We start from the raw sequence: 17,853 nt of genomic DNA, 5'->3' as shown, positions 1-17,853 counted from the left end.
AGGAGCTGGAGGTAAGACAACTTTACCACGCGAGCCTGCGTGGGCGGGTGATGGGGGTAGCACCCCTCAGCAGGAAGGGTCACCCACAGGCCTCCCTCCCTGGAACACCTAGGCCCAGGGGAACTCGCACATGGGCTGGGTCAGGAAAGACTCGAGAGGGATGAGGGGCCCCGTAATTGTCACTGAGGCTGTAGCAGGCACGTCCTTCTCTCCTTTGACCCTACTACGACACCCCCAGTCTCGGGTGGGTGGGGATCACACCAAGAGGCGCCTCACAAACTTCCGGGCCTGTTCCGGCTGTGGTGAGTCAAGTGTAGTGAGAGGCGAAGCCACAAGGAACTTTGGAGAACTTTTTATTGTTTAAAAATCATAATTGAAGCTTCAAAAAACATACACCCCAATGCATGTCCCAGTTCAGTCCCTCCTCCCCGCGGGAGCGCGGGGTCCCATCCTCCAGCCCACGCTGGCCAGGACCCTGCCCTGGAGGCCCTCCCCGTCCTCCTCCTGCCCACCGCGCATGAAGCTGCCGGCTGGGGCGCGGTCCTGGGGCAGGATGGGGCGGCTGGTCCCTGCACCCGCACCCCCCACCCCGCACGGGTGCAGTCTGTGAGCCGTGTGTGGGAAGAGGAGCGGGTGCCCTGGGCAGGGGCGCCCCGGGGACAGACAGCACCTGTCCCCACTCACCCCCGCCTTCCCCAGCCCCCCGGCTCAGGGGAAGCTGTCATCATCATCTTCCGCCATCTCCTTGGCGAACTCCAGGTCCTGCTGCTCCCGCTCCCGCCGTTCCTGCGGGGACAGCACAGCCGTGCTCAGAGCCCTGCTGGGCTTCAGGGCCGCACCTGCAGGAACCCCCCCAACCCAGCTCTGGCCCCTGTTTTAAAGATGGGCCCCACAGGCTGAGCGGTGCTTCCAGTGACCAGGCTACACCTGAGGCTGGGGTGAGCCACCACCTTGCACACAGACGTGTGCTCGGCCCCTGGGACACTCACCCTGACCCATTCCCTTTATTATTCCTTTCCTTTGGCTTTGGGACCACACCCAGTTGTGCGTGGTGGTCACTCCTGGTGGCATCAGGGATCAAATCTGGGTCTCCCACATGTAAATGCATGCTCAGTCTGCTGGGCATCCCTCTGGCCCTCCACGAATCAAAGCATGGCCTGGCACATGACCCCACCACTAGCCTCAGCCTCAGTGGCAATCCCCGCTCCGCTGCCCCCTGCCCGTTTTTGGCCACTTACCTCCGCTGACTCCAAGTCCTTGTTGTAGGATTTGGGAGGAAACCTCATGGCCTGTGGCAGGGGGGAGGAAGGAGGTGAAGAGGCCGCAGGCACCCAGGGAGGCCGTGTTACTGACCCTGCCTGAGGAGGAGCTGCTTCGGGGTTCCACCTAACTTTGGGGACAGAGCCCACCAGTCTGGGAGTCACCAGTGAGGGGACCGGGCCTGAGTCCAGGGGGGCAGCGTTTGGTGGTGGAAGTCGGGCTATAGTCTCTAATGCCCATCATGGGGTCCTCACGTGCAGTGGCTACAGCTTGTTATCCCAGGAAGGTCAGGAAGCAGTAGAGAACGTGCAGGAGTCGAGACACAGCCCTCTCCCCGCAGCTACGCCAGGGCCCTCATTTACGGCCCCCCCACCCCCCTCCCCCTCAGCTCCACACACAGAAGGGAAGAGGCTGGTCTCTTTCTGTTTGGATTTGGTCACTCCTGGCGGTGTTTTGGGGGGGTTGTATGTGGCGCTGGGGATCCGGGATCAGAGTGGGCGAGGTAGATGCCCTAAGCCCCCCATCTGCCCCTCCATCGAGGCTCGGGAGAGCCAGGGCCAGGCGCGAGAGCCCACCTTGACAGACATGTTGTGGATGTCCAGGCAGAAGGAGATGCGCTGGTGGAAGGCCAGCTGCGGCTCCCGCGTGGAGTAGATGTCCGTCATCTCCTTGGACTGCACGTAGCCCTTCTCGTGGTTGATGCTGGCCTCGATGACGCCGTCGCGGATGGCCTGCGCCCCGCCGAGAGCTCAGCGGCCAGCCCCCCGCCCCCCCCCCCCCCGCCCATCCTCCCTCCCTCCCTGGCAGCTTCCTGGGAAGGGACCCCCACCCCTGCGCCTGCCCACCTTAGCGACGATGAACTCGGCATCCTCTGGGCTGTCCAGCTGCAGCTTCTGGGCAATGTCAGCCAGGGAGATCCGGGAGTAGGAGAGGCTGATCATGCGCACACCTGTGAGAAGGACGAGTCGGGGCTGACGCTGATGCCAGGGTTCGGTTTGTTCTGGGTCACATCTAGTGGTGCTCAGGGCTGACTCCCGGCAGGGCCTGGGATGGAACATAACCCCCCATTCCCCCTACCTGTCTTGATGACGTTGTGTCGCAGTCGGATGATGAGGGTGTAGGTCCCGTCTGCCTGGAACTTCTCCCCAAACTGATCCAGGACCTGGTTGAACTTGGCGAGGTTTCCCGTCCTGACGGCTGCAGGGGGGGAGCAGAAGTCAGGGGCCTGCCCACCTCTGGACGCCACGCGGGAAGCGGCAGTGGCAGGGCCTTACCTTGGGTCAGAAGGAAGTAGGGCATGAGCGAGCGCTTGAGGGACGGCTGCCGGAACTGCAGCCGGTCAGGGATCTCGCCCAGCAGCAGCTCCACCACGATGAGCAGCTTGTGCACCTGCAGTGGGCGGGAGCTGATGGGACTCGGGCAGAGGCACCACAGAGGCAGGTAGCACAGGGCGGGGTATGTGGGGGGCAAACAGGCTGTCCCCCGACCCAAGCAAGAACTCTGCAGCCTACCAGACCCACCCCGGAGTGCGAGGCTGAGTGGCGTCCATGGACCTCGGGGATCCTGACCCGCAGGGAGGGAAGGAGTCTGGGCACACCCAGGAGGTGTGGGCAGCCCGGAGACGGCTTCGCATGGAAGGGGGACGGGACGTGAGGCTGGGAGCTTCTCCTGGCTCAGTGCTCAGGGGCCACTCCTGGCAGTGGCAGGAGGACCTCACAGTCCTGCAGGCTTGACCCGAGTTCCCCACAGACAAAGTCGATGGCCCTGACCCCTCATGCTTGAGTCTGTTCCTGAGTACAACAACCCAGAGCTTGGCATTCTGGGCCCTGAAATGGGTATCACCAAAGTCCGGCTCTGCCTCTGCACATGCACAGGGCAGCCCTGTGAGCACTGTTCATGGAGGCAGGTGTGTGGCCATGAGGATGGATCAGCAATGGTCATGGCACGAATGAAGGTGTGGACAGTATCAGAAAGGTGTAGGTACCAAGAACGTGGGGGGAAAATCACAGGTGAGTGAGCGAACGGGTAGGGATATGCTGGGCAAGCCCGGGGTGCCCATCGGGGCTGGCACCGGCCCTATCCTTCTCCAGTATCGTGGCACAAGCCGTGACTTCCAAACTCACACAGGGAAGCCCCAACCTGTCCGAGTATCTCAGGGCAGGACAGTGTTAGGGACACGTCAAGGGAAGGGAGCAAACGGAGGCCACCTCACACAGAAGGAGGGTCCCTGCGAGCCACGTCCATAGGCCCCAAGCTGACAGGGACAGATGTCCAGCCCTCGGGGCAAGGCTGAATGCACACTCACCTCTGCAGCCACTGAGGGGCCTGGGGAGATGGCCAGCTGGTAGCGCTGACCGTGAGGTTAGGAAATATGGGAGGCCAGACCAGGAGGCTGAGTGCACCTCAGATGGCTCTGCTGAGAATCCCTTACTGTGAGACCTGAACCCGTTCTCTGGCCCCTCATCACCTTCTCTAGCCATAGTTTGTTTATTTTTATTGAGAGTGTCTGCGTAATTATGGGCCCACAGCTGCTGGTGCTTAAGTGGGACCCTGAAGTGTCGGGACAGCACCCAGGGCCTTGGCCCAGGTCAGGTGTATGTCTAAGGGGAGCACCTAAAGTGCTTGCCTTACAGTGACCAGGTCCCTGGTCCCTCCATAAGGTCCCCCATGCCCCCACCAGGAAGTAAGCCCTGAGCACCACTGGGTTTGGCCCCCAAACAGAAATCCCTTCTCTTATTTGTCTCTGTCTCATGGTATCTAACACCAAGGTCATCCCAGAGATGGCTCACAGGGCACTGAGTCTTGGGCTGTCTGGGTCTGACACCCAGCTCCGGTCCCCTAAACACTGCCACGACTCCTAAACAAGTGTAAACCAAAACCCCCCAAAACCATCGGGGACTGACAGCAGCTTAACTCCCCTGGCTGTTAGTCTCCTGGGGAGTTTCTGGGTTGCCCAATGGCCATGTGAGGGTCTATGGACGGGCCTGGGCTTTATCAACCCGATCCAGTTCCGTACTTGGGGTAATGTCAGGAGATATTTAGGGGAATCGGGGGGCAGAGGGCACATGTTAGAGCTGTGGGTGGCAGCTGTCCACACTGAGACCTGGTACACAGGCTCTGCCATCCCCTTTGCATGGCCCGGAGAGGCTCCTGGCCTCTGGGCTGGGCACAGAAGCGGGGGTCCCTGCCACTCACCGTCTGTTTGAAGCCCACAGCCGTATGCTGCGGCGCCTTGCGGAGGGCATTGGTCATCGTTCGCCGGGCCTCCGAGTACTCTAACTGGATGGCTTTGATTCGCCCTGTGAGGGGAAGGGACCGTGATCAAGGCGAGGGGCGCCTGAGGGGGTGCCCAGCAGGCCTGCCCCATGCCGGCTGCTCACCGGTGTAGTACAGGTACCGGGCCCACTCGTTGTTGTTGGCCTGCTCGGGGAACACGGACTTGGACACCAGCTTCTCGGCCTGGTCGTACAGGCTGTAGTGCAGGTAGTTCCGGAGCAGCAGGTTCAGCAGGGTGGCCTGGCCGTCGGCGTCGTGCCGCAGTGTGGCTGTCCGGAGCCGGGCATGCAAGAAGCTTCGAGAAGGAGAGAGGTTAGAGGCGCCACCAGTCACCTCTCACGGGGCAGCCTCTGACCCGCCACCCTTGATCCTCCGAAACAGCAGCCGTCTGGTCAGTCACGGTCCACACGCAGAAGCGTCGTGCTGGGGACACGAGACCCCTCGGGTTCTGGGGAGGAGGCAGGCAAGGACTGTGATACCGGCTGAGATGGGGGGTGAGGCGCTAAGCAGCTGGGCTCAGGGGGCCCTACTGTGCAGAGAGGGAGAGGGCAGAGGTGTGACAGAGGGAGAAATGGCCGCTGGCGAGGGCCGAGGGCAGGGAGAGGGCCAAGAGATGGAGCCTGTAGGGACCAGGAGGACTGGCCGTTCCTGAGGGGAAGGGGCAGACAAAGCACGTGTGAAGCAGAGAGAGAAACTGTTCTTCAGCCGGCCTTATTGTGTCTGTTTTGGGTTGTGGGCCACACCCAGAGGTGCTCAGGACTGACTCCTGGCTGAGCTCAGGAATCCTTCTCAGGGGCTCAGGGGACCATACGGGTAGCAGGGATCGAACCTGGGTCAGCCGCCTGCGAGGCAAATGTCCTCCCCTCTGGGCTGCCTCTCTGGCCCCTGCCTATGTTATGGGATGCACCATCAGTCCTCTCTGGATGTGGGGTGCAGGGGGACCTGCGGGACAGCTCTTACTGCCTGAGGGTTCTCCCTGCTCCGTCTGTGCTCCAGTGCCGGACACGCCACCCCCAGAGCCAGGGAGCCCAAGCGCCTTTCCTCCCTCTCCACCCTGGCACCTCACGGCCCCTCCCCGTATGTCCTGCCCACAGCCCCCAGGGCAGCAGCCCCTGTACCTGCGCACCACGTCCAGCTTGTCCAGGAACTCATAGACCCGGGCGTGGTAATAGTAACATTTGGCGGCCACCAGGTCCAGGGCCCGGCGGTTCTGAGCACTAATCTTCTGCATCAGGTCGTCAGAGACCTTCTGGGCCTGGGGAAGCAGACAAGAGGCCTTCAGAAGGTGAGTTCTAACACTGCTGACCAGGGCAGCTGTGGCCAGGAGCCCCTCTGAAGGAAAGCCCAGAGAGGTGGAAAAGTGTCTGCTACAGCTTCACACCCACTGCAAGGAGACCCTTGTCAGGGCTTTGCATCCGAGGCCTGCCCGTCCACGGGGGCACAGAGTGCCAGGACCCACCTCAGCACAAAGCAGCCTCAGAAACGGAGAGTGCTCACACGCACAGCACACAGCTGGCAGGTGCAACACCCCAGGTCCACCCCGCCACCGCGCAGGAATCCCCTCCCAGCTTAAAAAAAAATGACATAAAGTCAAAAGAAGCCAGGTTTGAAATGCCGCAGGTCACGTAATGAGCTGGAAGATCTGTGAGACATAAAACAAGACAGGTGGCTTCCAGGTCGCAGGAGAACAGGAAGTGATTACAGAGCATATACTTTTTTGGATTAAAAGTTTCTGGCATTACATGATGGTGGTCTCACAATCTCTTGAATAGAACAAGACCTTATGAATTAAACACTTCTTTGGGCAGTGATGGTGTGGGGCATGCCCAGTAGTGCACAGTCGGGGCTTACTCCTAGCTCTGTACTCAGGAATCACTCCTGGTGAGGCTCAGGGGACCTTACGAGGTGCAAGGCAAGCGCCCTCCCTGCTCTGGTTCAGAATGACACCTTCTGTGGCCATACTGGCAGTGCCTGGAGGCTTTTTGGCCCTATGACCACGTGGTGCCAGAAATTAGCCCGGGCCTTCTGCATGTGAGCACATACTCTGGCCTGCTGAGCCCTCCTGGGTACACTCTAAAGGGGGTAAGTCACATCTGAACGAAACAGACAAGGAGACCAGCCAATGGGAGGGAATGGCAGAAAGGAAAGGAGGAAGCAAGGATGGGCCTGTGGCCTCCTGAGTGTGCTCCTAGGACAGCTGCTCTGGTGACTAAGAAGTTGGTCCAGGGGCTGGAGCAATAACACAGCATGTAGGTCATTTACCTTGCACATGGCCAACCCGGGTTCGATTTCAGCAACCCATATGGTCTCCTGAGCACCATCAGGAGAGTGCAAGAGCCAGAAGTAACACCTGTGCATCGCCGTGTGTGACCCCCCCCCCCCCCTAAAAAATGCAGGGCATTGGGTTGCTGGGTCTGAGGTGTTTACAAAGGACTGGAGCACATGCTGCACATGCTTCACACGCAGGAGGCCCCGCACCGATCTTCAGTACCACATGATCGATCCCAAGTACTAATGAGAGTAAGCCCGGAACAGAGCTGGGTGTGCTCCTCAGCCCCCCAAGAAAAAACAAAATATCCTGGAAAAGGGCTGGAGAGTTAGTACAGAACAGAAGGTACTTGTCTTGTACATGGCCGACACTGGTTTGATCCCTGGTGCCACATAAGGTCCCTGGAGCAGTGCCAGGACTAATTTCTGAGCATTTCAGGATGTGACTCAAATTCCCCCAAACAAAATTCTCAGAAGTTACTCCTAGCTCTGTGCTCTGGAATCGCTCCTGGTGGTGCTTGGGGCACCACATGGGATGTCAGGGATTGAACCCAGGTCGACTGCATGCAAGACAAGCCCCTGACATGCTGTACTACCACTCCAGCCCGAATTCCAATAATAACCATGCTTGGGGACACTTTCCTGCCCTGGAGAGGTCGATCTGCCTGAGACACAGTGGGGACCTGAACCCAGGTCTGTCTCTGAACCCCTCACTTTTCCCATGAGGACGCACTATGCTGGCACTGGGCCCCAGACAAGTACAGGACAGCCACCGCCAGCCCTTCCCACAGCACCCAGCAGCAGTCAAGAGGCTCGTCGTCAGTAGGTAAGGGAGAGTCGGGGAGGATTAATAACCCTGTGATCACTGCCCCTCCCTCTCTCTCCCCAACCCACCTCCTTGTAGCGCTTGCTGTTCATCAGGAAGATGACCATGAGGAGCTGCAGGTACGCTTCCACTTCAGGCAGGAGGGGAGTGGACGCGGCTTTCCCTGTCCGGGGACGGAACTGTAAATCAGCTTCCGTATCCATGGGCTAGGAGAGAGAGCAAGTTATCAGGGAACAGCTCAGATCAATCAGCCAAAGATCAGAGAAGCACACTGACTCACTGCCTAGCTCAACAAACGCCGCCGACGCCGTGCTGAGGATGCTCTAGTGGTGGGGATGCAGAACTAAGAGTGACCATTTCTTTTCGACAGGAGTCCAGGAGACACCGTGCGCGCTCACAAAACAAATGAGGACAAGGAGGACTTCTCTCCTTCTCTCCCCTCGGGGCACAGACTACAAGCCCGGAGGGCTACAGGGGCATGGAGAAGGCTGGAGAGGCAACGCGGGAACAACTCTCTCCGGGGAAAGGGCTCCTCCGCAACCAGTGCTCCCTGCATGCCGACTGTTTGCATCTCTATAAGCTACTTCTCAGTCCCTGCTTCCCCCGCTCCCTTTGCCCTTCATCACATTTGCCAAGTGAAGAAATGGATGCCTGAAGAGGTCACTCTGCCCAAGCCCTGAAGGTCCCAATGGCGGAGTGAGAGTCCCAGCCAGTCTCACCCCCCGACCTGCACTCTCCTCCACGGCCGCATCAGCTGCCTCCTCCCCACTGATGCTCTGGCAGCAAAGAGAGGGAGCACCTTCTTGCAGGACAAAGGGGACAAGGGGGTGGTCTGTGCTGGAGGAGTCAGAAGAGTGTTTGCCTCGGGGGATCTTGAGTCTCAGCCCCTCTTGAACTCAGAAGAACCCGAGCCCCCCAAGCCGAAAGACAATTTTCCTTGCTGGTGAGCAAATGCGTATTAAAACTGGTTTCTCAGGGGCTTGCTCCCTGGGCACGGTTTGAATCCCAAGAGCAAATATAACACAACGGTGCCTTTGCCTCACTCCTCAGCTCTGGCAGGCTCGACGGTGACATCCAGGGACACTGAGGCCAGCACACACTCACCTCCTCCAGGAAGGGCAGCAGGAAGTCTCGAGTGGTGTTATTGGAGGTGAAGAAGCCGTGCACGGCCTTATACAGGACATAGTGGTTGAGGCGGCGGGACGTGGAGGGCAGCATCCGCAGGGCGCGCAGCACAAAGCGGGGCTCCTTGCCGGAGACAGCCTTCTCCAGCTGCTTCACGTGCTCCTTGATGTCTGCCAGGGCCAGAGGGGAAAGCACGCCATTACTTCCAAGGCTCCCGCTCCCCCAGCCGGGAGTGCTCAGGAGTCCTCCACAAAGGGGCAGAATATGGGGGCCACCTCGCTGCCCTTTCTTGGGGGGGGGGGAGAAGAGACTGGTTTCCAGAAGGCCTGGGGCTCCTGCTGGTGATTCTCAGTCAAGTGTGGTTTAATGAGAGCACATAGACATGGTGCTGAAGTGGCAGGACTGTCTGCCCACCCCCGCTGTGCCTTAGAGGAGGTCGGGGTTAGAGCTGCTCCCGGAAATACTCAGGGATCACTGTCCTGGTATCCAGGGCTGACCGATGCATCCTGACCCTTTACTTGCTCTCTAGCCCCCACGTCACAGCTTTGGCCCCAACACGGCCTGGAGTGTTAGTACAGCGGGAGGGCGCCTGCCTGCACTATCCTGGTACTCCATATAGTCTATCCTGGGTTCTATCCTGGTACCCCAAATGGTACCCTGAACCCACCAGGAGGGATCCCTGAGCACAGCCTAGTATCGCTCAAAACCCAAAAAATAAAAAAGCAGTGATTTAAAGTCAAAACTGAGAAATCAAAAAACAAAGCTGAGTGAAAGGGTACAGTAACAGAAAATGAGAAATAAAACAAATACATAGTGTATTACTAGAGCTCTAAATAGACTGTCCAATGCAAACAAGGGGGGGGATCTGTACAGGCACATGAAAGATCCATGACACTGAAAAAAATAACTTCCTGAGGAATCAGAGACATAGTACAGCAGTAAGGGATTTGCACTGCACCCGGCTGACCCTGGTTCAATCCACCCCCTAGGGTTCCCTGAGCAATGCCAGGAGCGATCCCTAAGCAAACCCTTGTGGGCAATCAAGAGTCACGCTTTTACTTTTACCACTGCCCCCCTCCCACAATAAAAAAAGAGAAAAAAAACAATCAAACATGATATTTACTCATACCTGTTCCAACTTTATTTCACTGTGTTTATTTTTGGGTCATACCTGGCTGTGTTCAGGGTAAGTAACAGTGAACAGACAAGGCAGGGAGAGCACATGCTCTGCACCACAGGGGCTCAGGGCCCACCTCCCATTGCTACATATTGCCCCAGCACTGCTGGGTGTGGCTCCAAAGCCTTCCCCCCCACAAAAAAAACCCAAATAACAAAACACACATGGACCAGGGACAGAGCGAGGTGCAGGGCAGCACCTGCTTTGCACCCGAAGGACACAGTATACTTCCCAGCACTGCAGGGCCAAGTGGAGCAGGGGGGGCTCTGGAGGCCTCCAAGCACCAACAGCTGTAGCCCTGGTCATCCCAGGCACCACAGGCCCTAGCGTTTGGCCATCCAGCCCAGCAGGTGGGTACCACCAGGAGTGCCTCCCCTCCAGTAAATGACAAGGCCCAAGGGCCAGGGCACAGGCTTTGCATGGGGGCTCTCTAGGTTCAATCCCAGGACCACACGGGTCCCCAGCCTCACGGGCTTTATGTCCCAGAACCCCACGGTCTCCAGAGACATAGCCCTGGTGGTTGCCAGGACCACTGCACCCCTCCCACAGAAAAAGGAAAAAAACACCCAAACACGATATTCACTCATACCTGTTCCAACTTTATTTCATTGTGTTTATTTTTGGGTCATACCTGGCTGTGCTCAGGAATCACTCCCGGTGGGACTCAGGGGAGCATGGGGGTGTTGGGGGGATGGAACATGACTTAGCCTCCCGCTGTTCTGTCCCAACTTTATAAACTGACTCAGGAAGGGCTGAGCAGCTCAAAAAAAAAAAAATTCACATGAGGAAAATGTGGTCAGGGTTGAATTTTTCCCTCCTATTATTTTGGACTGCCCATTTCCCCAAAATTTCTATAATGAACATGAATTGCTTTCTAGTAAGAAAGTAAGAAGTCTCCAGAGTGATAGTATAACAGGTAGCATGTGGCTGACCCGAGTTTAACTCCTGGCCCCCATATGGTTCCCTGAGCCCGGCCTGGAATGATCCCTGAGTGCAGAGCCAGAAGTAACCCCTGAGCATCACTGGGTGTGGCCCCCCCAGCCGAAAAATAAGAAAGGGTGTTTATATAAAATACCTCTATCTCCCCAGTAGGAACTGCTAAGGGGCCCCTTTGCCACCAGCTTACGCTGGTTTCTTTAGAGAAAAGCATCTTTATTAGATGCTGGTTCTGTTGTCAACTTTGGAGCAAGACCTGATGCCCTGAAATACTATCTGAGAGCTCTACCTCACTCCTGTCAACATTTTATGATATTTCTGTTGTTTTGGTTTGGGGAGCACTCCCAGCTTTGTATCTGGAACTGGCAGCCAAGGGGTCTCGGACCCCAGGCTCAGCCTGCAAAGCCTGTGCCCTGGCACTTCCCTGCCTCTCCCGAGGATTCCTACCTGCCTTAGTGTTTCCCAAAGTGTGTGTGTGGGGGAGGGGAGTCAACACCGCCCGCTGGAGGGTGGACACAACTGGGAGGGTCTCTGCTTATAAAGACGAGGTGCAATCAGCGGCAACACTAACAAATGGGTGGATCTCTGCTTTGGTCTCTTAAGCAGGTAAGCAGACATGAGACTCCGCCAAGTTTGCTTGTTTTTAAGTCTGTTTTGGGGCCACCCCCGCATCCCCCCCCCCTGCGGTGCTCAGGGCTCACTCCTGGCTGGGATGTGGGGCGGGGGGTGGGGGCCTGGGGGGGGGGGTTGGGTTCGGAGCAAGTGCAAGGCAAGCGCCCTACCCGCTGTACTATACAAAGTCGGTGCTGCTGGATCCGGAACCGGGGAAACTGCCCCAGGGTCACACCGGGAGGCTCCAGCCGCGGGCGGGATGGTCTACGTGGGAAGAGTGAAGTGAGAACTTGGAGGAAACCAGCAAAGCTACGGGGGGCGGGGGGCAGTGGGACTCGGGGCGGCCAGGAGCGCAGCGGCGGGGCACCGATGGGTCACGGTGGTGGTGGTGGGGGGTGGAGGAGTCGGAGGGTGACGCTGGGCACCCGGAGTCACTGCACCATACAGCGACGCGGTAGGCGCCAAGGCGGGTCTGGGCACCTCGGCCCTGGCCCTGCCGGGAGGAAGGAAGCGGGACGCGAGGCGAGGATGCTGCTCGCCCGGTCCTAGAACTCGGGGGCCGGGCCTGGGCGTCATCCTGGGCGTCATCCTGACCGTCCCTTCCCCCGGACCCTCGAGCCCCGCACAGACACAGACCCCGGGTGGTTGGCGGCGCAGGGGGGGAGTTAGGGGAGGAGGAGGCCAGGCCGGGCCGGGGTCCGGGTGGGAGCAGAGAAGGGAGGGGGGCGCGCAGGCTCTGCGGGGGTCCCCGGGAGCGGCTGGACCCCCGGGGCTCTGTCACCGGGCCCCCGAGCACCCCCCCCCCCGGCCCGGGTTGGGGGGGTCTCCTACCCTCCAAGGTGACGGTGTCCAACTCGCGCTGGGAGTGCTCGGCCGCCGCCGTGGCCGCCTTGCCGTCGGCGTCCCCGGTGGAGCCCACGCCCGGGGTCGCCTCCTCCTTCATCTCCACGTCCTGGGGGGCTGGGGGCGGCGGCGGCTCCTGTTCGCCTCCGCCGGGCGGCGGCTTCGACTTGTCGGCGCCGCGGCGCCGCGCCGAGCCCTCCTGTTTCATGGCGCCCGGGGTGGCGGCCTTGTCCGGGGAGCGAGGCCGGGGCCTCGCGTGAGCCCTCGCGCCGGAGACCAGGAACCGAGCCGGGCCTGCACACGAGCGCGGGCTCGCTCGCCTCGGGCCGCACGATGACGGAGCAGCTGCAAACCCCCTTCGCGGCGCGGGGCCTTCTGGGAGGCGCCAGGCCCGACTGGCCGAGGGCCGAGGCCGCCCAGGGGAGAGAAATCGACAGCCGGAGCGCAGGATGGCGGCGGATGGCGGCGGGAGGACGGGGCGGAGCCTGCCCGGCCCCCGGCGCCTGCTCCCCGGGCGCTCGGGCGAGCCGCGCCGCGCCGCGCCCCGGCCGCTGCATTCCCCGGCACGGCCGCCAGGGGGCCCTCCGGCTCCCACCCGCCTTTCCCCAGGGCCCCGGGCGGGGTGACGTCACGGTCGCCGGGCGCCTTTTGGCTCCCTACCGGCCCCGTGTGTCTCCCCGGGTCTTGGCGTCGCTTGGCGGACCCGCGAGGCTCGGACCTCAACGGCCATCTCCCGGCCGTCCCGCGCGAGGGAGAGAAAAGCAAGTCTCGAAGCCCGGCTGCGGGGCCGAAAGCCGGAGGGACGTCCGCTTGGAGCCGCTGCGGCCCGGCTGGGTGGGGAGCGCGGGAGCGTGCATTTGTGTGCAATCGCCCCGGATCAATAAAACGGTTAACGCGTCCAGGTGGCGGGGTGGTCTTCCAAAAGCAGCCCCAGAACGTAGTGCCGAGGAAGCTCTGCCCCAGACGTGTGGAGGGAGCTTTCTCACGGGCTTTTTGAAATACATGCAGGTGGGCACTGTAATTGAAGGCGAGGACGGAATGTTGGTGTACCTGAGCACTGGTCACAAAATCTCCCAGGGGAAAGAATTGGGCCAGAGGCACACACGGTGCGTGTGTGTTCATCCGTCTATCTACAGAGAGAGAGAGAGAGATGGGCACAAGCTGTGCGGTACCCTGGATCTAAGTGCGGGGGTGGTGGTGGGTCGCCGGCATGCAAAGCACACGTGCTCCAGCTCTTTGTGTCATTTGTGGTCCTCCGTTTAGTAATTTAAAAGAATCTTACAGGGGCCAGGAGAGATAGTATAGGGGTAAGACACTTGCCTTGAGTGCAGTTATTCTGGCACTGCCAGGAAGAGCCGCTGAGAGCACTGCCAGGGGTGGTCCCAAAACAAATAACAAATCTCAAGAGAATTTAGGTTTCCCTTCCCTCCCCTCCTCTTCCTTCCCTTTTCCTCTCCCTTCCTTTCTTTTTGCCATACCCGGTAGTGCTCAGGGATCACTCGTGGTGGGCTTGGGGAACCATATGAGGTGCCAGGGATGGAATGCAAGGTGAGTACCCTGCCCGCTGTACTGTGTCCTGGGGGGCCTTTCCTGACTCAGTGCTCAGGAGACAGTATGTGGTGTTTGGGGCCTAAGTGGAATCAGCTGCATGTAACCTGAGACAGTGCCTCACCTCCCATACTGTCTGATACTGTCCGATACAGCCCAGCTGTAATGACAAATAAGAAACTGTATGTACTGAGAATTATCACTGTCACTGTCCTCCCGTTGTTCATCAATTTGCTCGAGCGGGCCCAGTAACGTCACTATTGTGACAATTGTTACTGTGTTTGGCATATCGAATATGTCACGAGTAGCTTGCGAGGCTTTGCCGTGCCAGTGAGATACTCTCGGTAGCTTGCCGTGCTCTCCGAGAGGGGCGAGGAATCGAACTCGGGTCAGCCATGTTGGCAGCTTGCAAGGCAAATGCCCTACCCACTGTGCTATCACTCCAGCCCTACTGAGAATTATGAAACGGTAATGAGAATTGAGAAAATATGACAGGGACTGGGAAACTGAAACTGATCCCCTAAGTTAAACAAGAGAAGGGAGGGAGAAGCATTCCTTTTATGACCCCAATCAGCCGAGTTAAGGACCTACCAGCCTACCAGGTTGATGGGAGCACACTGGGCCTGACAGATTTATGGGCGTGCATGGGAGATGGTACTGAAGGCTGCACCAAATGGGCAAGAAATGTTGACACTGAATGTTTTCCTTTTGGGCGCCTAAAGGCCATACCATGTGGGAACGATGCATTGATTGATTTTCTTTTGCTTATTACTTCTGTATCCCCTGTTTCACTGATACTAATATATGTAGACTGTAGCCTTTTGAGGACCTTCTCAGCAAATGGCGCTCCAAATCTCTCTTCTGACTTGGGGTCCTCAGCACTGAGCTTCATATAAACTCACTATCCTCTCCTGAGCTCTGTCTGTTCATTTGCGGCTCGCACCTGCACAACACAGCTCCTGGTTTCTTAAGAGAAAAATTGAAAGTTTTTTTTGTTTCCTCATTCATTTGCCTTGCATGCAGTCGACCCATGTTGGATCCCAGGCATCCCCAAAAGATCCACCAGGATTGATTCCTGAGTGCAGAGCTAGAAGCAACCCCTGAGCATTGCCAGATTTGATCCAAAAAGCCAAAAATAAATAATAAATTAAAAAAAAAACCTAAAAAGCCAAGTTAGGCCCATTGTAAGGTCCTCGAGGCCAGAGGGTATGCTTTGACTGAATCCTGCTTTATTTTTATTTTGGTTTTGGGATAACACCCTGCATTGTTCAGGGCTTATTCCTGGCTCTGTGCTCAGGGATCATTCCTAACAAGATTCTGGGGACCATATGGGGTATAGGGGATCAAATCTGGTAAGATGCACGCAAGGCAAAGGTCTTAACCATTGTACTATCTCTACAGATTGCTTTCCACTCTAGTTACCTTAAGAATGTTCTACATATTCTTTATATCTCCTTTGCATGTTATTGCAGCAAATAGCGTCTTTTTTTGGTTTTTGTTTTTGGGGTCATACCCGGCAATGCTCAAGGGTATGCACTCAAAAATTATTCCTGGCAGTGCTTGGGGACCATATGGATGAGATGCTGGGGGTTGGCCATGTGCAAGGCAAATGCCTTACCTGCTATACTATCACTCTGGCCCCAGCAAGTAGCTTCTTGAACTAAAGACCTATTTGTGGTACTGGAGAGATAACACAGCAGGTAGGATGCTTGCTTTGTGTATGGCTAATCAGGATTTGATCCCCGGCACCCTATATGGTTCCCCAAGCCTGCCAGGAGTGATCCCTGAGCACCGCTGGGTGTGCCCCCCAAACAAAATGAGAGACAGAGACAGAAAAACAACGGGGGGGGGGAAGGAATTGGAGAGAGAGAGGGAGAGGGAGCTGTTATTTGCTGAATGGAAAATGTGTGTCTTGGTGTTAGGGAACATGCTTTGGCCAATTCCTTCCTAACTGCCTCCCTACCTGTAGAGGTGGGAGATGAGTAACAGAATTTTTGAATCATGCTGGAATAAATGCATTAAAGCCTCTTCTTTTTTTAAAAAAAAATGTTTTTTTTAATCGAATCACCATGAGACACAGTTACAAAGCTTTCATGTTTGAGTTTCAGTCATATAATGATCTAACACTAATCCCTGCACCAGTGCACATTTTCCACCACCAATGTCCCCAGTATCCCCCCATCCCACCCATCCCCCTGCCTCTATGTCAGACAATCTCCCCCATACTTTATCTGCTTTTGAGCATTATGATTTGCAATACAGATACTTGAGAGGCTATCACGTTTGGTCCTTTATCTATTTTTAGCACACATCTTCCATCCTGGGTGATCCCTCCGACCATCATGGACTTAGTGATCCTTTCTCTATTCCAGATGCCATCTCCCCCAGCTCACGAGGCAGGTTTCCAACTATGGAGCAATATTCCTGGCCCTTTGTCTACTGTCCTTGGGTGTCAGTCTCATTTTATATTCTACAAATGAGTGTAGTCATTCTATGTCTGTCCCTCTCTTTCTGACTCATTTCACTTAGCATGATACTCTTCATGACCATCCACTTATAAGCAAATTTCATAACTTCATTTTTCCTAACAGTTGCATAATATTCCATTGTATAGATGTACCAAAGTTTCTTTAACCAGTTGTCTGTTCTCAGGCACTCGGGTTGTTTCACTGGCTATTGTGAGCAGTGCTGCAGTGAACATACAGGTGTAGATGTCATTTCTACTGTGTTAAAATCTCTTCTTCATAGTCCCGCATTTGTGACTAAAGGTTGGAGAAAGGCAGGAAACAGAAGGGCCTTTGTTGTTCATCTTAAAGAACTCACTTCGGGGTCATTGGGAAGTCAGCTCAACTCTTTAGAAAGTTTTCATCAGAAGAGAAAAACAGTCAGCTCTGTCCTTGAGCAATATATGGAGGCCTTGGATGGTGCCCAGAACAGGGAAGGGTGGCTTAATGCAAAGTTTTGGCTGGTGGTCATGGATTTTTTGGTGAATGAAGAGAAATTAGCCTGGGAAAGGGGGGGGGGATCAGGAGGGGAGAGTCTGACTTCTGGGCCAAAAATCTTGGATAAATTATTCTACACCTACAATTATTTTTTGTTTGTTTTTTGTTTGGGGGCCACACCAGGCGATGCTCAGGGCTTACTCCTGGCTCTGTATTCAGGGATCACCCCTGACAGGGCTCAGGGGACCATATGGGGTGCTGGGGATTGAACCCGGGTCAGTTGCATACAAGGCAAATGCCCTTCCTGCTGTTCTGTTGTTCCAAATCTCTACACTTAAAAGTATTTTAGGTAAAAGAAATAACTTTTCTTGGCACAGGGGATGAAAACCAGGTTCTCACACATGTGAAACCTGTGCCCTGCCACTGAGTCATATTCCCTGCTCCATATGATTATTTTATTTTTGTTTTGTTTTGTTTTTTTGCTTTTTGGGGTCGCACCCAGCAATACAAGGGGTTACTCCTGGCTCTGTACTCAGGAGTTACTCCTGGCGGTGCTCAGAGGACCATATGGGATGCTGGGATTCAAACCCAGATTGGCCGCATGCAAGGCAAACGCCCTACTCACTGTGAAAGCCCCCATATGATTATTTTATTTATAGTAAATGAGCATCAGAATAATTTATTTTGAGGTGTCAAATCCCAGCTTGAAGGGCTGGAGTGACAGTATAGTCGGAAGAATGTTTGCAGCCAAACTGGGTTTGATCCTCAGCATCCCATAAGTTACCTAAGGACTACCAGAAGTAACCCCTGAGCATCACCATTGGATGTGGCCCCCAAACAAACAAGCAAAAACCAAACAAAACCTAGCTGAGGTAGAAGAGGGTATGAATGAATTAGCAGTTTGATGAAATTATCATTTCTATATTAATAGGATCACATGCCAAATCTACTCACATAACTGAACTGGTGGCAGAAAGGAGAAAGAAGGTAATCACGAGTTCACTAAGGAAAGTTTTGGGTAACTTTTATTTTGGGGTACC

The 17,853-nt window shown here is 56.3% G+C and overlaps 1 protein-coding gene across 1 annotated transcript; it reads right to left on the bottom strand.

The window, feature by feature from the left end:
• Nucleotides 1–337: 337 nt before the first annotated feature.
• Nucleotides 338–12,760, bottom strand: PSMD3 (proteasome 26S subunit, non-ATPase 3). The gene is made up of 12 exons (XM_056127051.1): nt 12,312–12,760; nt 8,735–8,925; nt 7,699–7,836; nt 5,655–5,791; nt 4,641–4,831; nt 4,456–4,559; nt 2,535–2,649; nt 2,338–2,457; nt 2,106–2,209; nt 1,836–1,991; nt 1,239–1,289; nt 338–786 (listed from the first exon to the last, which is right to left on the bottom strand). Exons 1-12 carry the CDS (start codon nt 12,529–12,531, stop codon nt 709–711), a joined length of 1,605 nt encoding a protein of 534 aa, XP_055983026.1. The 5' UTR covers nt 12,532–12,760; the 3' UTR covers nt 338–708.
• Nucleotides 12,761–17,853: the final 5,093 nt, after the last annotated feature.

Source organism: Sorex fumeus, unplaced genomic scaffold (assembly GCF_029834395.1).
Source record: "Sorex fumeus unplaced genomic scaffold, SorFum_2.1 ptg000063l, whole genome shotgun sequence".
NCBI lineage: Eukaryota > Metazoa > Chordata > Mammalia > Eulipotyphla > Soricidae > Sorex > Sorex fumeus.
The sequence above is the reverse complement of the archived record's forward strand: the minus strand, read 5'-3'. Positions and strand labels throughout refer to the sequence as shown.